The sequence below is a fragment of the Ptychodera flava genome, chromosome 3 (genome assembly GCF_041260155.1).
Source record: "Ptychodera flava strain L36383 chromosome 3, AS_Pfla_20210202, whole genome shotgun sequence".
Taxonomy (NCBI): domain Eukaryota; kingdom Metazoa; phylum Hemichordata; class Enteropneusta; family Ptychoderidae; genus Ptychodera; species Ptychodera flava.
Window position 1 is genome coordinate 48,072,513 of NC_091930.1, and position 15,328 is coordinate 48,087,840.

Below are 15,328 nucleotides of genomic sequence, written 5' to 3' on the forward strand. Positions count from 1 at the left end.
ATTTTTAAAAGCATTAATCCACGGTTCAAAGACTACCAATTCAAGTGTTTCAATGAATATTCGCGATTATTTAGGGCACACAGTACGAAAACATAGAAACAAGAACTTTAACGGATTATGCATGGTTGCTCTGAAAAAAAAGAGTATTTTTCAGATTTGCTCAGCTCCTTTATAGGTGTTTGTAAGCGCTAGCTAATATGTAAAATGTGTTTTGCGTAGTATCCCTAAACTCATCAACCCTCATTGGACGCTCCGAGTTAAATATACTCCTTGCATGCATTCATTCATGCATGTATATTGTCTATCATTACTTCATCTATCACCAGCTAAAACATAGGCACTGCCTCTGCCTGCAAGGGGTTATCGTTATCCGCCACGGTGTCAATGTTGTAAATTTAAAGCTACGCCCAGACAGCGTAGATATGGTACTAGTATTTAATACTCAGCTTATACTGATGCATCGGTTCAAGTACGTCAGATAATGGTCAGTGGCAGGTATTAGTCATCACGCAGGAGACCAAAAGGGCACACCCTTGAATCCCGTCCCGTAAATCTTGAATAAAGAAATATTTACCAGCTGTCAGTTTATACTGAACGTACGTCGAACAAAGCAAGAGAGATAGGGATGCTTGAGACACCCTTGTGGCTGATGTGCATTCGTCTGGAAATAAAAATGTTATTAATGCACTGTTCATTTTTTTTAAAAGTCGGGTCTATTACCTGTAATGGTGTGGATTCATGGTGGTGGATTTGCCACGGGGTCTGGTACTCATGACGGTGCGTACGACGCCACAGCTTTGGCGGTGATTGGTGACGTTGTTGTGGTGTCATTCAACTACCGACTTGGGGTTTTCGGCTTCTTCGTCACAGGTAATTTTATAGGGTAAATTCACAACATTTCCTTCATTTGACGAGATTGACGTAATGTATACAAGATCCTTAGATGTGTCCCCTTCGTATCTCATTGCATGAATCGAAATCTCTCAAGCAATATCACCAACAATATTTTGTTCAATGTCATGATATGAATGTCTCCCATCATAGGTCCTTTCTTTCTTTCTAAAACATAATTTGATCAACTGATTGATTAATTTCTCTTTCGAATAATACATCAAGTTTTAAGTATGCGTTCAAGCTGATCGTCGCTAGAAAGTATAATCGGAGGTATTTATATACAGTTACCTGCAATCTAAATATGCCCATATATGGTTAAAGGGGCGTTCCTTGGTATTTAAAAAGCCCATGTCGAGGCGCTGTTTTTGAAAAGCGACCACCCGCTTAAAATCTGTGATTGGTTAGATTTTCTCTTTCCATGATAACTGTGGCAAAATTGGAACAGGTGACAATATACCTTTAAAGGTATATTGTCACCTGTTCCTAAATCTAACCAATCACAGATTTTACGCGGGTGTTCGCTTTTTAAAAACAGCGCCCTCACACAGGCATTTTGAATACCAAGGAACGCCCTTTTGACCATATATGGGCATATTTAGATTACAGGTGACAGTATACCTTTAAGTTGGATGTGTAAACTGAAACTACCACATAAAGTGATTCAGGTAGTGCCTCGAAATTGAAAGACTCAAACAGACTTCGAGGAAACTTTAAACTACTGCCTTTGGGAAAAAAAGGAAAAATAATGGAAGTCACGGTGCAAAATTTGGCACTAGACAGCAAATGGTCCTACTCCGGAATATAAAGGACGCGATGCGTTCTGCAGACTCAGTACGCCCAAGAGATCACGTGATGACGAGCCAACGTGCAACGTGTGTACTGACGCGTTTGGAAATACACGTACGTCTTGGCGCGTTGACGTTCAAAATGTCCAACATTCCTGTGTTAACTATATGGGGAAAATACGTTTTCGATTTTCACAACAATTTGCCGGCGAAAACTTTTACTTCCTGAGCTTCAAAATGAGTATACCAAAAATATGGGCCAAAATGCATTGTTGAAGCTCTAGAGTCCAAATCTCTGTAACCTATGTCACATTTTACAGATTCTAACTTAATCGAAAATCGTAAGTGATCCCTTTCTCAGATTGAAGGTAGAAGCACACAAATACATTATGCTGTTTCTATTTGATTCGTGAGAATGTCAATGTAAAACTTGCCACTGCGATTCGCACTCATTTCAATTATTTTTTCACGGGTGACCGTATCCTGCAGGTGACGAGCATGCGCCTGGCAACTATGGATTGCTGGATCAGGTCGCTGCCCTGGAGTGGGTACAACAAAACATAGCAGGTAAGAGAAATTTTCCATTCAGAATAAAAGCAAATGAAAGGTTTGAACTCCAGAACGAATACATAGATATTAGATTTTTCCACGTTTCAATGATGAACCAGTCTGCTCTTTGACCATTCGTCCACAGCTTTCGGAGGAGACGCCAGCAAAGTTACCATATTTGGTGAAAGTGCCGGGTCAATGAGTGTGGAATATCTTTTACTGTCCCCGTTGACGAATGGACTATTCCATCGAGTAATTATGCAGGTATGCAAATTGGATCCGATCCAGTCCCTTCTTTGGGAGATGTCACAATCATTTGCGTACTTATTTCTTGTGCTTTCTATTATGTAATTATTCCAAACGCACTTTGGTCAGCTCAAAACTAACGACCCTCTAATTTTGCAAAGAGTTTCAATTTATATTTGACGGAACTCACAATCTAATAATCGTTGGGAAACATCATAAGCATGGCTGTATTCCTTTTAAAATCCACAAATTCTCTAGCCCACCGGAACTCACAACCGACGTTACCTAATCACATAGCGAAGTAGTCAGCGATCGAAACTGCTCGGGCACATCTCTACACCGCGACCCCTCAACATAGCTGGAGTTCAATGACGTCTACAATAAACACACGCCAGCGTAAAACACGTGACAAACCCAATCAAAGCAATGGACACATTGCTATGCTGTGGCTTCAGATAACCGTGGTCATTTCTTGATACAAGCAGAACTATTGTAACCAGGGCGGAAAACTGAAGCTCCTGAATCTACTTCAAACTCACAACCTACGGTATCTATTCGCCTAGCAAGTCATTCAGTGAGAGAGAAACATCAGCTATTGCAGAACTATTTCGAATTTATTGTGTTGTTGTTGTTGTTGTTGTTGTTGTTGTTGTTGTTGTTGTTGTTGTTAACAGAGTGGTTCAGCTACCTACCAATTAGGCACTAGTGCTAATGCTCCCTTGCAATACAAGATATCCCAAGGTCTTGGCAAACTGCTCGGGTGTGAGAAAGACACCACTGAGGAGCTGGTCCAATGTTTACGTGAGGTTCCAGCTGACGACTTCAGGGAACCAAATGATGTATCAACTGTAAGTGTTGTAATCTTTTGGAGTGGACAAAACTTTCGTACAACATTATGACAAGATGAATTTCTGTTTGTTTGTTTGTTTGTTTGTGTGTATATATTCGTATAGATAAATAGATTGAAATATAATTATAATGCATCGTTTTTGTAACATTTTCATTCTCAATGTTTTGTGTTGTTTCATGAAAGTCACTTATGATTTGGAGAGCAATGTTTTTTACGTTCTTAAATTGTAATTGATGTCTTTTCCGGCAAAACAAGATCGACGTCGGAAGTTGATAATATTTATTTGAGGTGTATCCAAATTACACAAGACAGTCTTTGTTCGGCACACAGACCTTCAAATTCTGACCACAGAATAAAAAATAAACCTTAAAGGTGCAAGGCAATCTTACCGACTTTGTGCCGTAAATGTTGACAAAATTTCTATATGTTGCATCGTCGTAAACCACGCGCCTCTTTACGGCAATAGCTCAGCGCTACCCGTCAATAGACCGTGGTTGATTACGCAGAGATTCGCGGATCTATCGCTGGTTTCCAGCGCTGGCTGAACGGAGCCAATCAGAAAGTAGGTCTCATAAACGCGCATAAATTATTGTAATGAGCAATACACAACGACTTGGGCTGATCTTGGTGCTCAGCACGACACAGCGTTCACTGTCGACGAAGAGCGCGCAATTTATTTTTTATTTATTTATTTATTTCGAGAACCAGCTCATACACCAAAAAACATACAGAAAAAAAGGGGGACTGATAAACCATAAAAAAACTATAAAAACACTAAATCATGAAGGAAATTAAAACTGACAGACAGAGAAAACTTTAACAGCAGTCGGAAAACAGTCTTTTCCAGAACAGGCTACCACACATAATATATGTATTGATAGCAGCACTATAAGAGAATTTTCACTATTCATCAGCCTCATATAAAATTTCGAGCGTAAAGTGCGCTGTTTACTTTCGAAAGTCAAAATGTTGCTCTGAACAAAAGTGTTCGAGATACTTAATCTTCTGTCAATACCAAAAAAGATTCTAAAACCGTTGTTATAAGCAACGCGAACATTATTGATACACTGATTTGTGAACTTACTCCAAAGATGTGAGCAGTACATAGGAGTACAATATGTTATAAAAAGTCTCGTTTTGACAGAGTACGAACAGTTCCAAAACTCACGGATTAACATGTTAGCTCTGGCATAAAACAACCTCATTTGACGCTTAATATCATCATTATCATCGCCATTGCTGTTGAAAATGACACCAAGATAAGAATGCTTATCTACAAAAGAAAGCTCTTTGTCATACAAGTACACATGCGGAATCTTACAAATATTAAGCATATTAGGCAAAATGGCAAGACACTTAGATTTCAAAGCATTAAAGACAATATCATGGTCATTAGCATATTGAGTACAAATATTCAAGAGGTTGTTGATACCCTTTACACTAGGACAAATCAGTACTATGTCATCAGCATATAACAGGTGATTCATGCACTTTCCACCAAGGAAGCAGCCGATATTTTTCTTTACAAGAAATTGACTAAGTTTATCAACATAAACTGAAAAAAGACGTGGAGAAAGTATACCTCCTTGTCTCACACCATTACATGTTTTAAAATGTTTAGATAACACATAACCCCATCTTACAGCAAATTCTTGATGCCTATACCAATAAACAAACATACGAACTATAAAATTCGGAATACCTCTATCAATCAATTTGCGAAATAATGTCCAATGGTTCACTTTATCGAAGGCTTTTGTCGCATCAAGAAAACAAAGGAAAACAGGGGTATTATGACGCTTATAAAAATCAATTATTCTTTTTACTAAAAATACACACATATCAGTTGAGTGACTTTCTTTAAAACCAAATGGATGATCACTTGTGTACAGTAGACTATCACACTTATCAAGAATGAATAATGTATAAATGTTTAATGTTTTTGGACTCAACCGCTCTATTCACACCAAAAAGACGCCATTGGTAATTATTCTACAAGGAAAAGATGGGTTTCTTTGCACGAGGACCAGCGGAGCTTACGATCGACCCGACGTGACTTTGTAAAACGGATTCGTGATTGGCTAATTCTGATGATATGTTCTCATGAATAATTAATTAACCCCTATACATACTTCCAAAGTTTCCCGGCGTAATCTGCCAGAGCTTGATTTTTGCGTAGGTCAGCGGAGCGGAAATTATTGCTCTGGCTCGCGAGAATGATATGTTGCAAAGAAACACAAATGTCACCTGTGATGGAACTTGCTCAGTAACTTATTGGATTGTGATCTTTAATAATTTCAATCTATTCCGAAGGGTGTTCTTGCAAATGTCACCGGACTTGGCAGTGATTTGACCACAATACCGTTCTCGCCTGTCATCGACGGCCACTTCCGGTCCGAAGTACCCAGGGACCAGCTAGCTCGGGGAGCCATCAATAAAACAGACGTAGATCTCATTATCGGAACAAACGCTGACGAGGGCACCATGTTTCTCCCGATGCTTTTCCCAAACTCGGTCAACGACACGGAAATCTCCATGGATAAGGCCACTTACGAGCAGACATACGCCGCGTTTCTGTCGGCACCTCTCAAGAAAAACCAAGCCGTTCTCGATGCCGTGAAATTAATGTACGTCAACTGGGAGGACGCCGATTCAGATGACGCCGATTACATCGAGGCTCTGAATCAAATGCTGGGAGACCGCATTTTCGTCTGCCCATCCATTTTTTCTGCACGTGCTTATTCAAACGCTGGCAACAACGTGTACGTCTATCACATGACCCATGTACCAGCAAAGTCAATATGGCGGATCAAGTGGATGAAGGCTGCCCATGGCGAAGACCTGCAGTTTGTATTCGGATGGGTGTTCGGTTCGAAAGACTGGTCGATGCCCGAGGAGGAGGTGACCATGTCCCTGCAGACGATGAAATATTGGACCAATTTTGCTAAGACTGGGTAAGATGCGAAGGCAAAGATACAGTTACGAAAGGGACTGAAACTGTAACTTCTTGTGAAATTGACATCATTTTCCTTATTTTTTCCATCTGAAATATGTTTCAATGTATAGTCACTATGTCGGTCTTCCAAACACAGTGCATTGTTTACGGGACGCAATGTTGTCATTTACAAACGAACTCTACAACAAAATCAAAGTCCGCTATCAACGATAACATAAGACAATACACATAGAGAGGCCGTGTTGGTGGAGAATAGGTTTTGACTAACTGAAACAATAGCCATGGAAAATACATCAAAGTAAACTATCTTTTGGGGTCCTATGTCTGATCTTTGCCAAATATGTATTCTCAGAGGAATTATTGAATTGGCGCACCGTTTACCACACTGAAATACAGGCAATTTTTAAACCAAATCCCTCTCCAATAAAGGAATCACCGTGCAAAATTTGGTACTAATGCTTGGTACTGGAGAAGCAATTTGCCAAATACATCAACACTTACAATTCAAAATGGCTGCTATCCTTTCGTTAACTATGTAAGGAAAAATGTATTTCGATTGTCAGAATAATAAGACGATGGAAGCGTTTATTTCATGACCTTCAAAACGAGTCACCATACGGGAACGAGCATAAAAGAAAGAAAATATCTCATCGGTTTTTCATTGTGTATATAATATAATATATATATATATATATATATATATATATATATATATATATATATATATAGATAGATAGATAGATAGATAGATAGATAGATAGATAGATAAATAGATAGATAGATAGATAGAGAGATAGATAGATAGATAGATAGATAGATAGATAGATAGATAGATAGATAGATAGATAGATAGATAGATAGATAGATAGATAAATAGATAGATAAATAGATAGATAGATAGATAGATAGATAGATAGATAGATAGATAGATAGATAGATAGATAGATAGATAGATAGATAGATAGGTAGGTAGATAGATAGATAGATAGATAGATAGATAGATAGATAGATAGATAGATAGATAGATAGATAGATAGATAGATAGATAGATAGATAGATAGATAGATAGATAGATAGATAGATAGATAGATAGATAGATAGATAGATAAAGATATGGACGGACGGATGGATGGGTGGATAGATGGATGGATGGATGGATGTGTGTGAATGTACTACACAGATATACAACAGGAGCTTATAAAGCTACCGTATTCCTCCGATTCTAAGACCCGGGGTCAGCAACATGAATATAATCGAGCCATTCCACGTTTTGAACTAACACTGCTAATTTATGCTAATTTATTCACGTCAATTCAGCATTACTCGAGACTCACACATTTTTTGGCAGAACGTACCAAAGCTTACTTATTAGCAACTTCTGACAAATTATCTTCGAGAATACACAAAGTCGAAAATACATGTAAATGGCAACTGTTCCTTCATTTTCAAAGATAAAACACTGTGGGCGATCACTTCCCAACCTAACTGACGAGTTGTTTTTTGATCGCTGTTAAAATTTCAACTGCTCAAACAATCCCTGTCTGATCAAATGGTTTGTGAGGTGAAATAAAACTTTGAAACAATTCTTGAAAGACGTAGACAATTCAAAACAGAAAGTCGATCATATATTCACCGGATTGGCATCATGCAGTTAACTCATGGCATATACAATACATGCATTTGCTGCACGTAAAAATAACCAACCTTTCTTTCAATCTAAGGTCTGTGTCGAGTAAAATAATGATATGGCACTGAAATTCATGGTTGTTAACGGTAACAATTCATGATCCAAGGTGAAAAACTATTAGCTACAAACAGTAAACCCGTGCATGAAATGGTAACACATACATCGTGGATCAGCTTGCAGCATGCAGCAAAGCAATATGGCGGTCACTGTGGACTATTCTATTATATTGAGCAGGGGCCGCAGAAGGTTAACAACGGAATGATACAGAAGGAAAAGTATAAGGACAAAATTTAGTTTTGCCTGCCGTTCCAGTAAAAAAATTTCAATGTTACATCATTTTAGCATCTTTAATGATTTTTCTAGGTCTTGAAGGAAATTTTAACCACTAAATAATTTACAACACTATGCTTATGCGTACACACCCTGCCTAACAAATAGTATCTCCATTACAGCATTACAAACATATGTAAAATATTTGAGTTTTGGAAAACTAAGAGTAGAAATGTTTCTCATTCCAAGAGCTGCAAAATAATCTTCCACAAGTGATAGATCAGAAACGATTTGTAAAAGTTAGCCAAGAGAGTCCGAATATCTGTCCCCCGGGCACATTAAGCTTATACCTCAAGATTACGTTCTTGCGATTTTTGTAAGATTTTTATGTATATTAATCACTTATATCATATATTCTAACATTTTTAGCGATCCAAACCTGTCTGGCACCGGTGAAGATTCATCGCTGAAGACCTGGCCGTTGTTTAAAGTACCCGGATTAGAGTACAAAGAATTATCACTGGAGATGGAAAACAAACGAGCACTGAAAGCCGATGAGTGTGCTTTTTGGAATGATTTCGTCCCTAAACTAATAAAACTGACAGGTCAGTGGAACCGCGTGATAAAAAAAATCCCAGGTAGTCTCACTTTGCGATTCATAGATTAGTTTTTACCTTTTCACGATTAGTGTATCGTGGTAAGCGAAGACACATTGTGTTAATTTTTTCAACATTAAAAATCAGAGTCGGAAACGATTTTAAAGTCATTGCTGAGCAATAATTGTTAATTCATACGTGACAATTGAATTGGCAGAATGCGTGACTTGTCCTTCCGTAATGAGTATAATTTCACTGCTACACTTCTATCAACATTGTGTGAGAGCTGAACATATGACTTGCAATCCTTATCTTGTTTTCTTTTTCACAGACGTTGACAATGTATGTTCAGCCACTGACGGTGAAATGAAGTACACGGATTGAAGACAATAGGCTGTGAACGGTCTGCAAAGATAGTTGCTTTTGGAATAACAAAACTTCAGTTTGATTTTTCAAAATCATGACAGAATGTTTCTACAGAGGCAGATACTATTTTGCTCCTGCAAATCATTGAATTATCTTCTTTATCAGTGTGAACATTTTCAGTTGCGAGATTGGTAATGTAAAGCAATTCTCCTAGCTTTTACACTTCTTCATGCGTACCTCTGACGACCCCTTGGCAAAGTCATTCTAACCTAATATAAATTATTGAAAGTGCGATTTGTTGTATTTGTTTTCCTTTAATTTATAACAGAACAGAAGAACACAGCGAACAGAACAGTTCTTTCACATGAATATGAAAGGGTCATCTGTAGGTTTCGATTACTTTTTAGCTCACGTCTGTTATTTTACCATCGTTTTCTTAAATGTCAACTATATTATCTTCTTCTACTCCCCAAACCATGTTGATGTACTCAGCATTCAGCTTGTCAACTCAACCTGTACATGTACAGACTGCATTGTTGTTGCTAACAAATGAATTCTGGTCCGGACTAGAATTCAAAAGTAAGCAACGGCAATGCAGACGATGTGTTGACAAGCTGAATAGTGGGTGTTCAACATCCTTTGGGTTGTGGCATACTTGAGGTTATAATTGCCATACAGAGCAAAAATAGTGAAACAAAAATCATCAAAAGATACTGCTACTGACCCATTGAGTTAATATCATGGTTTGTTAAAAAAGATGCTATCGAAAGAAATATTTCCCTATGCATGCGGTATTTTTACATTTGTTTACCTTTTATTTGTATTATTGATAAAAATCCCTTGAAATAATCAATCATCGATGGCACATTCACCGCTTTGGTTTTTAATTTGATATCTTACAGTTAAAGTAGCAGGCACCTTGGAATTAAAACACCTAAACTCTTCTTAAAGATTTCCGTAAGGCAACTTTAAACCATTCGATTTTGAAGTAAAGACTGAAAATCAGGATCACCGTACAAAAGTTGGTTACTACAGAAACGAATTACCCATCTACCCAGACTTAAAAGGGGAAAAATAGCTGCTATCCTTGTGGTAACTCTATTAAAAATCACATTTTCGAATTTCAGAAAAATAAGCCAATGAAAGCTTTTATTTCATAAGCTTCAAAATGGTCCCCATAAGTTACAGACTGAATTCGGTATGTGAAGGTTTAGAGTCCGAACACCTGTCAGTAGGGGGCGGACTGCTAAGACAATAAAGTCACATAAGTCGACACAATGATTTTGTCCACATCTGATGACTTATAGCCCGGGACAGAATTCATTTGTCAACGACCCTTTAGGGTAATAATTCTATTTCGGGAGAGACTAGAAGAAACTGTTCATAGAATAAAAATAACGTAAGTATGATGAAATATTATAGCTCTTTTTCCTTTACCAAAAACCTGTTGTTAACTCAGAATATAAAACAAGATCCTTTTACTTAACTTGGATTTCACCTTTTCATTTTTATTTTCATATCCGCTTAACATTTTTTCTCAAAGTAATTAAAACAAGATACTTTGTTGTTAGAAAGGGTTACGTCTTAAGAACTTGTCACCAATCGTAATAAGCGAGCTCATTGGCAACAGAATCAGTCACGGGACAGTTTATGGGACACCAAAATAGTTTAAACATTTTCTGATCGGCTGCTTGTTACCTAGAGAGATAACACAGGTGCAGTGCCAATCTTTTTCAAATATATCTATCTGACTTATAGATTGATATATGTCGGGTGCCACATGTGGGGCAGGATGCGCTTACTATTTTCGAAACACCTGACATCACTTCTTGGTCTTCTGGCCAGAGGTCAATATATCTTTCTTTCATGAATATGACTTTGTTTGTGTACCGTCTATTTACTGTCTGTTCTGTGCTGTTTTGTGTCTATGTTTACAACTATTGTCTTACGAATTCTGACCTACTGTTATTGGATTATGGATTGGTATGATTGCGATTATTATAGTAACCTTTACGTAGACTTGGCATTTGTCTGTGTGCTTTTTTAAAGCTGTACATTCATATCAATTATATTAATGATTAGATGTACAAAGCGCATGTTTGGAAAAAAACAATTAAAATACATAAAGTGCCTTTGAATTTGTTTTGTATCGGCAATGATAAATTTGTGGACATGGTGAGTAAGGAATATACAAATTGTTTATTTTTTGTATACATTTGTTGATGGAGTATGCGCCTCTAAACTGAGGGTTACTAATCTTTAGCTGAAACATTACTGCAAAACTTTTAAACCTTTCTCTTTTACGATGATGAACAGAAATCGGAGATCACACAACACATCTATTTACAAGTCCTCGATATTCGAAATAAAAATCTGCTTCTATCATCTGTGTTGATAGTCGGGAATATTAAATTGAATTGACACAACGGTAAGACGATGATAACTTCGCTTCACTTGCCCCACTTAAGAAAGTGTCTCGGGGATATTTGGACTCTGAAACTTTTCCAATTCTTTGCTGGTCTACCACTTGTGGGGGTTCATTTTAAAGCCCTTGGAATGAGAAAACTTTTCATTGTCTTAGTTATTTTGAAAATCGAAAATTGTATTTTTATCCATAGAGTTAATATAGGAATGACAGCCATTTTGAATTTCAAATATCAGATAATTTCAAATAATCTATTCCAGAGTCTTACCATGTTCAATTTATTCCTTAATAGACAAGGGTCCCAACCCATATCTCCATTTATACCAAGTATAGGGGCAAATTTGTGGACGCCAAGAAAATATCTAATCGCTCTGTTTTGAATTGACTCACATTTTGAAGAGAAACGGTAGCCCCAAATTGAAGAACAGTAGTCTAAAATTGGAGTAATACAAGAATGAAATAGAGTTGTAAAAGTGTTATATCTAAAATCCTTAAACATGTGTATCTTAGAAATAACTGATCCCAAAGCTCTACCTGCAGCACTTGCTAGGGTTTCAGAAGTCACTTCAAAATTTAAGAACTGATCCAAAACTAAACCCAAATATTTATACTGAGAAACTACGTCAAGATTTGTACCACCAAATTGGAAAATAAAGTCTGTTTTCATTTGTCCCATATTTCGAAAATGAACAATTTGTGTTTTGGACTTGTTCATCATCATACGCCACCTTTTGCACCAATCTTGTAGATGATCAATCATCTTTTGTAAATTTGTCTCATTTTCAGCAAGCATAACAATATCATCGGCATACAACATAATATTAATTAATGAGTTACTACCTGGAATACCTAAAGCTAAATCATTAATCTTAATTGCTAAATCATTGATAAAAATAGAAAAAAGTGTTGGGGAAAGTACATCACCTTGTCTGACTCCATAAGTTGTTGCAAACCAAGACGTAAATGTTTCCGTTTACATTAATACATGATAAAGAGTTACAATACATACTTTAATAGACTCATAGAGACTCCCATTAATATTATTTTGCAACAATTTATAGAACAGTAAGTCCCTGTCAACCCAATCGAAAGCCTTTTTCATGTCAACAAAAACAGAAAAAGTTGGTAAATTTTGAGCTTTTCTATTTCGTATAATATATGTAAGGACATAAATATGGTCAAGACAAGTTTTTGTTTTTCTGAAACCATTCTGTTCGTCAACTATTATTTTTTCTAAATCAAGGTATTTCGTTAATCTATTATTTAAAATACCAGAGTAAAGCTTACTTATGTTAGACAATAAACTGACCTCCCTGTAATTTAACGGGACACGTGGGTCAGATAGAGCACTTTTTGGGATGGGTTTGATTACTGTCTTTCCCCACTGTGAGGGCACTCTACCAGAAGTAAAACAAAGTTGGAAAAGGTGATGAAGAATGTTAATCGCATGATCATTCTTTAAGATCTCGTATGGGATTTTATCTGAACCAACTGCCTTGTTGCATTTAGAGCGATTAACAACATAGACAACTTCTTGTAGAGAAATATCACTATTCAGATACACATTAAGACTTGCATTATTTGCTAGATACATTTGTTCACACTGAGCTTTAGCACCGATGATTTTTGTATAAAAAGAATCATCGAAAGTCGATTCATTCTCGATATCAGATAAATTATACAATCCCTCAAAATCACTTTTCCATTTATGTAAAACAAAATTAATATCATTAATTATCATACCATCGTCACCATAAACTTCAGAAGGAATGTCCTTCTTACACCTAGGTCCTAACTTATTAATTTGGTTCCAAAATTCTGTTGGATTTGACGCATTTAAACATTCTATATTAGACATCAACGATGATATTCTCTCTTGGCAGTTCGAAAAGTTTTATCAAACTTTCTTCGTGCTGTCAAAAACTCGTGTTTCAAAACTAGACCAACTCTTTTAGAACAATGACTATTCAGAAATTTACGTTCTTTTTCCCTTAAATCTTTCCAAAGACTGGAAAGTTCACTCGACCAGAATGGTTTAGACGTTTTACGTTTTCTAGAACAAGTAGGAGGAAATCTCGAGAATCAAGTTTCGAGTCCATTTCATGAAAAATACACTGACAGAGAGAATCATACAAATTATCAATGACATATTGATTTTGTTGGCTAGCTTGTATAGTGTCCACGATTTGAATTATGGCATGCCTACACATATCAGAATCAAGGAAATTAGGTGGGATACTTGAAGTATTGTACTTTCTTTGTGTTGCTTCACTAGTGGACATATTTGAAGACGCATGCAAGCCTCGCACGTTGAAAACACAATAGAAAGAATAGAATGATCTGGGACAGCACGATCACTTAAAAGTCCATGCAAATTAAAACAATCATTAACTGAGATACTGGTATCACTTTGAATTCCTACAATACTCAATATTGTTGTGCGGTAGAATAAAATAGTCAACTACCGCTTTACCTCTATGAGAAATTGAAGTAAAATTATCATTGGCAGGAGTAATCCTACCATTCACAATACACATTTTGATGTCTTTCAAAAACTCAATAAGGCTTTCTCCATGTTTGTTGACAGTATGGTCTATACAACATCTTTCACCTATATTATCAATATCTGGTACATAATCTAGCAATGAACCAACTCTGCCATTTAGATCACCACAAAAAGTCATATTATCAACATCGGAATTTATATAGAGCTGACAAATGACTAATGAAAGAAGTTGATTCACTACTCCAAGTAGAATTCTAGGGTAACAAATAACATGTAAACACCAAAAAGCTATAATCTGTAAACTTGTTGACAAATGTGAGACCGACAACACCATCACGACTTTTGTCAATGATGGACACAGAAAACAAATTGAACGACGACTTCTTTACAAGGATACCGACACCACCAGATGCGCGAATGAAACCAGACCAGGTGTGCTCTTCTCAAGTGAGTCTCGTTCAGACAAAAGATATCCGATTTCTGACATAAAATAATGTTTTCCAGTAGTTCTTTATCATGATTCTTTACAGTCCAACCGTTAATGTTCCACTGAGAAATTGAAATTTCCTAGTATTGTAAAAATGTTGAGAGTCTAGTACATTCTACCTGAAATCAATGTTATATATAGAAATATTGCAGATTTCGTTTACGTGCTATAACACGCAGTAGTTACCCGAGAGAATTTTATCATGTTTAGAATTGACTCAAAATATTGTTTTAGTGTATAGAATTGCTTAAGTTTCTTTTGTCGTCAGACAGATAAAAATAGGTCGACAACAGACAGATGTCGACAAATCTTGTTCATCTAAGAACCCCAAAATCTGTCTTTATATAAACAGGATCGCAAGCTGAGAAGAAATGAATGTTGCAGATGTGGCAGGCCTTGAGAATGCAGGGAAAACATAATGTATCCAAACAAGGCATCGTAAAGATACACAGTCAACGAAAGAGAACGAAACGGAATTCAAAAATGCGTTTCAAGTTATCGCTCTGGTATGGTGCAATATCTAGATATTGCAATAATGTGGAGCAATATCTAAGCAATACACCGTAGTGGTACAATAATTAGATATCACGATGCCACAATACGCCAACGCCAGTGCAATAGAAATGTTTTCACTTTATAACTTTGCGCCCTCAACGGCCTGTTTTCGTATCTGTGACTATACTGGGATTTTATTGATATTTTAACGGCGGT

General features: G+C 36.7%; 1 protein-coding gene across 1 annotated transcript; it reads left to right on the forward strand.

Moving 5' to 3' along the window:
* Positions 1-702: 702 nt before the first annotated feature.
* LOC139130177 (cholinesterase-like) lies at positions 703-9,892 on the forward strand. The gene is made up of 7 exons (XM_070695917.1): positions 703-870; positions 2,169-2,246; positions 2,374-2,492; positions 3,149-3,322; positions 5,638-6,278; positions 8,667-8,842; positions 9,165-9,892. The coding sequence occupies exons 1-7, from the start codon at positions 726-728 to the stop codon at positions 9,215-9,217; spliced, it is 1,386 nt and encodes a 461-aa protein (XP_070552018.1). The 5' UTR covers positions 703-725; the 3' UTR covers positions 9,218-9,892.
* Positions 9,893-15,328: the final 5,436 nt, after the last annotated feature.